Here is a 5,611-nt window from a genome sequence, read left to right as displayed (position 1 = left end):
CTACAAGATGTTGCCACCTCTCTTTCGGCCATTCATTTCCTTCACCGAAACTTCGAGAATGTGGTTTCAGGCAACCATATGAAGAAACACAGCTGTTCTTTTCCTTCAGCTTGCACAAGACGAAATTTCAGGACTGAAACGTTACCCAAAGATTCCCTTTGAGCTCGGCAGCCACAAAGAAGAAACAGTCCCTTTCCCCATCACCAGATTTCGAGAGATTCTCCCACGTTCTTCCCAAGAAAGCAAGACCGGTACGCAGAGCCAATCAACGCGGTTCGCTAATTCCAACCCCAGTGGTGGTTCCGTGGCGCCATCCACTGAAGCTTCAGATCCACTCCGCTCCAGGACACCCATCTTTTTAACAAGTTTGTTGATAATCCCTGCTAACGGAAATCACAGCACTCTCTGGGATGAGGGTCATCTGCCCTTGAAGATATGTATTTTGTCAATTGAGGCAAGAGTCAACGTTACGTTAGATTCAAAATCTCCATCGTGGACTCCTGTCTGTCGGAACGCCCCGGCAGAAGGATTGTTCTCCCAGTAATGGTGCCAGTTGCCTTTGCTATCTGCTCCAAAGCCATATAGATCCACCTGGAGAGAAAGAAAGAAGAAATCTTCAGATGCCTGACCCTTAAGACTGCATCCAATATCTTTATTTATTAAAACGTTTTTTTTACCCCACCTTTTCCTCATAGTTCATTTTCCTTTACTCCCAAGTTCTATGCAGGAAAGTAACCCTGAAGCAGCGGAACATAGCGACGAAGTCATATTTCTGAATAAACTTTATGCATATCCTTCAGAGTCCTTTGACGTTTTTGTCTTTGCTCAGGAAGGAGGGCTCCAGAGCAAACTGATTGATGCGGCAGCCAAATCGCTCGCTCACAGTTTTAATGCCAGTAGCTCACAAAGTTGAATTTTTGCTCACAAGACTCCACTGCTTAGATGGAACATTGCTTCAGACAATTAAAAAATATCCAATAATATGACTGTTCTTGGGCCATCATTTCAGCAGAGTATGCTTTCAAATCGGGATGAGAACAAAGGCGTAGTTCACACACAGAGAGGAATGAACTTCTTTTTTGTTTGTTTTTTGTAACGGAAAATACATAAATAAAACTTAAAAAAAAAGAAGAAGTGGAAGAAACAGGAAGGGATAGAATGGACTGCACCGCTTCAGGTGGCCAGTCAAAACCATAAGTTGCTGAGAGCCCCCTGCAAGGAGAAAGCCAGCACCAAAGAGAACCTTCTCCCTGTGCTAGTCTTCAGCTTGCATGGAGCGGGCTTGTTTTTAATGCAAAGGATCATTCAAAGTCGAGATCTGAAATAGCTCAGTCTCCTTTGCCACTTCAGAACTCTTCCGTTCCATCCTCCTCTGTACGTGGACCAGGATTTAAGAGTTGCATGTACCTCGTCGCAGATGTGGAGGGCAAATATAACCGACAGGAAGCCGGTCGAAGGGTATCTTCCGTGATGCTGCAGCCAGTTGTCATAAACATATTTTATAAAGTTGGGATGATAAACCAGGATCTGTGGGGAAAGCAGCAAATGGTTTGTTAGTTTGGCTGCTAACAGCCTGTTCTGAGATCAGACAAAGCTTCCTGAAGGCTAAAGCTCCTGTTCAGCTGGGTGACCGTGGGCCAGTCCCTATCTCGCAGTTTGGTGTAGTGGTTAAGTGGACTCTAATCCGGGAGAACCAGGTTTGATTCCCCACTCCTCCGCATGCAGCTGCTGGTGTGACCTTGGGATAGACACAATTTCTCTCAGAGATGTTCTGTCAAGGGCAGTCCTCGAAAGAGCTCTCTCAGCCCCACCTACCTCACAGGGTGTCTGTTGTGGGGAGGGGAAGGGAAAGGAGATTGTAAACTGCTCTGAGGCGCCTTTGAGTGAAGGGCGGGGTATAAATCCAAATTCCTCCTCCTCCTCCTCCTCCTCTACCTCACAGGTTTGTTGTGAGGATCACACAAGGCAGGAAGCAGAAGAGGAGGAGAAGCGCGTACCCTGCTTTGAAGTCCTTGTGATTAAACGAAGAATAACGATGTATTTAGACCAAAAGGGCTTATGTGCACTTCCCAATGTTTGCAGCAGGTGGCACTACAGCTATAGCTTAGACTCACTGCATCTCCTAGTCCTTTTCTGGTCAGTTTCAAATGAAATTGGGAACTGCAAAATGTTCTGCAAACTAGCATCTTTTTTAAAAAAAGTTTTGATCCAAAGGACTTGAGGTTGGTCAATTTCCCATGAAACGTTAAAGACTCGGTAGTATGCAGATGCAATCTTGGGAATGAGTCTAGCATGCCATGCTATACCACTGGGAAGAAGTCACCCGCTTGTAAGCGGGGACAGGTCGAAGGCTGTGAATCCTGTCACTGCAGCTGTTGCTCCCAATGCTGAGCCGGAAATTCCTCCAGGTTCAGGGGGCTTGGCACCTTCAGAATCCCCCCTGTGGCATCTCAAAAGGTCTGTAGAATATCCTTAACAGAGGCAAAAACTGGGCTACCAGCTGGAGCATTCAGGGCTGCAAGTTGGACCCAAAGCACTATAGTGGTTAGAGTACTGGATTTGAAAGGCCTGGATTCGAACCCTCTCCTTTGAAGCCTGCTGAGTGACCCTGAGCCAGCCACACCCTCTCTCAGCCTGCTCTGAGCTCCTTGGAGGAAAGGTGGGATGGCTCTGACCTGAATGGCCGAGGCTAGCCCAATTCCGTCAGGTCTCGGAACCTAAACAGGGTCAGCTCTGGCTAGTATTTGTGTGGGAGACCTCCAAGGAATACCAAGGTTGTGATGCAGAAGCAGGCAATGGTAAACCACCTCTGAAACGTCTCTTGCCTTAAAAAAAACAACCCTCGCTTGCCACCTCATGGTGCACAATGCTAAAAGAGCTAGAACTTTTGGTTGCCAGACAATCTTAAGATCTCCTGCCTATATTACACACACCGCCATATGATAATTAATTAAGGGCGGGAGGTATATGTACTAAATGGACTTTATCTTGCTCTGTTCAAATGTCTGAAAGGATACGTTTGGATCTCTCTCATTGGGAGATCTAGCAACCACCTGAGGGCCATTTCACACATCCCGTGAAGCATACCTTGCACTGTTACCCCATGAGTAGGTTCTCAGATCAGCAATTAAGTACATAGCTGGGATCCCTTCACCAATGCTGCAGAAGCGCTATCCATAGTTTTCAATTTTTAAAAAAGAAATTACGCTTCTACCAAAATTTAGAATGCTAGAAACAGAGGTCATTTCGGGGGGGGGTTGCGGGGGATCGCAGTTCCCCCGGGTGAGGTATGGGGGGCAGGGCACATGACGAAGCCTCGCCCCCTGCTTTCGGCCGCCCCGCTTCCGGCCCACCCCTGCCTGCCTGGGGCCAGGGAGGGCCTTCGCGGGGCTTCCTTGCACTCCCGCCGGCCTTGCAGGTCCACCGCCGGGCCCCTCATGGGGCTCGGCAGTGGAGCTGCAAGGCCGGCGGCAGCGGCCGGGACCGTTGGGGGCGAGGTGTGTGGCCTTATGACACATTTCCGGTGATGTCAGGGGGTGTGGCCTTATGACACACTTCCGGTGATGTCAGGGGGTGTGGCATATGCTAATGAGTTATGCTAATGAGTTCCCCTAGCTCTTTTTCTACGAGACGACCCCTGACTAGAAAGAAATGTATTTCTCTAATCTGGGGGCAGAAGGGAGTCCCAGCACAGTGAAGAGCTTCGCCTGCTTCAAAGCGAGGACGTAAAGCAATTGCCAGCATGCTCGGGAAACATCAAACGCCAGAGAGCTCACTCACCCCCTCCCTCATTCAAAAGTAATAACAGCGTCACAGCTAATTAAATGTGTCATTCCACAGACACTAACAGGATCTGTCTGGAGTGACACATCAGCCCATCTAACTCCGATTTTCATATATTTATTTCCATCGTTATGCTTCCCCCAGAATTCAATCCCACCCAATGGTTTGTTTTGTTACTCTACTTGGGCCATAAACTTCATCAAAGAAGACGTCAATACCTAATTATTGCACTGATCCACCAAGGATTAAAGCTTCTGGCTCCCAGCCCATCCATTTTGAGAAATATCTTGTTTCCCCCTCTGTCTTAACACTTCTGGGGTATAAAGCTAGCCCTGAGAAGTGAGGGCTCTTTTTGTAGCAGGTACTCATTTGCATATTAGGCCACACCCCCTAATGTAGCCAATCCTCCAAGAGCTTACCAGTAGCCCCTGTAAGAAGAGCTCTGTAAGCTCTTGGATGATTGGCTTACCAGTAGCCCCTGTAAGAAGAGCTCTGTAAGCTCTTGGATGATTGGCTACATTAGGGTGTGTGGCCTAATATGCAAAGGAGTTCCTGCTACAAAAAGAGCCCTGTAAAAAGCTCTTTGAGTCCCACCTCGGCACTAGCAACTGGTTCCAAAACACAGTCCAGCATTCTGTCTCACACAAGGGCACTGAGACCAAGATCAGTAACCAGGGTTTGCAGCTGGTTCATTAGCCCGCTTTGTGTGACGGATGGATGTGGAAGCATTCGTTCTCTGATTTTGAAAATGTGACTTTTGCTATCTCAATGTTTCATTTTGCTTTTGATGTGGGATCCACTTTTTAAGGGGAAAAAGACCTGACTTTAAAGGTCAAGGACATATCGCTCTATATCAGTCTGCTAAATGTAATATTCCTCCACCGTTTCCTAACATTCGTACAACCCAAGAGCATCCATAATTGGGAATGTTAAAGAAGAAGAAGCTATAGGTTGGGTGCCCTGACTTGCTAGCCTGATCTCATCAAAACTCAGAACCTAAGCAGAGTCAGCCCTGGCTAGTACTTGGAGGGGAGGCCACCAGGGTTGCTACACAGGGGGAGACAGTGGCAAACCACCACCACTGTTCCCTCTAAGCTGAGTTAGTGTGAGCTAGCTCACAGTTTTTTAGCCTCCGGCTCACACCTTTTTGTCTCAGCTCAGGAAGGAGGGCTCCAGAGCAAACTAATTTAATGCAGTAGCCAAATCACCTGCTCACAGCTTTAATGCCAGTAGCTCACAAAGTAGAATTTTTGCTCACAGGACTCTATAGCTTAGAGGGAACATTGACCACCATTTCTTGCATTGACCCGGATGGCTGAGGCTTGCCTGGTCTCATCAGCTCTCAGGAGCTAAGTATGGTCACCCTTGGTCAGTACTTGCATGAGAGACCATCAAGAAAGCCCAGTGTTGGTCCACAGGGGGAGACAATGGCAAACCACCCCTGATCATCTCTTGCTTCGAAAACCCTACAGGGGTGCCATATTTCTGCTATGACTTGATGGCAAAAAGATTGGGTTGGATCCCGCAGCCTGTGGGTAGAAGGATCATGGGATAGTTCCCTTCCTCCTCCTTTCCCCCCCAAACCCTTTAAAGGTAAAGGTCTAACTTGCTCAAAAGCCAATTGAATCCGACCCTAGGGTTGCGGTGCTCATCTCCGGTTCAAAGCCGAAGAGCCAGCGCTGTCCGAAGACATTTCCGTGGTCATGTGGCCGGCATGACTAAACGCCAAGGCGCACGGAACGCTGTTACCTTCCCACCGAAGTGGTACCTATTTATCTACTTGCAATTTCTTGCTTTCGAACTGCTAGGTTGGCAGGAGCTGGAACTA

General features: G+C 48.0%; 1 protein-coding gene across 1 annotated transcript in view; it reads right to left on the bottom strand.

Annotated features, from left to right (window-relative positions):
* Positions 1–417: 417 nt before the first annotated feature.
* ST3GAL1 (ST3 beta-galactoside alpha-2,3-sialyltransferase 1) overlaps positions 418–5,611 on the bottom strand; it is a 160,342-nt gene continuing 155,148 nt past the window's right edge. The window contains exons 7-8 of the mRNA XM_015429812.1: positions 1,408–1,527; positions 418–591 (exon numbers count right to left, since the gene is read on the bottom strand). Of these exons, the coding sequence (XP_015285298.1) occupies positions 418–591; positions 1,408–1,527 (294 nt within the window). The remainder of the gene's footprint in view (positions 592–1,407; positions 1,528–5,611) is intronic.

This window comes from Gekko japonicus, unplaced genomic scaffold (genome assembly GCF_001447785.1).
Source record: "Gekko japonicus isolate JY-2015 unplaced genomic scaffold, Gekko_japonicus_V1.1 scaffold1135, whole genome shotgun sequence".
NCBI lineage: Eukaryota > Metazoa > Chordata > Lepidosauria > Squamata > Gekkonidae > Gekko > Gekko japonicus.
Note: the sequence above shows the minus strand (reverse complement) of the source record. Positions and strands in the feature narration are given on the sequence as shown.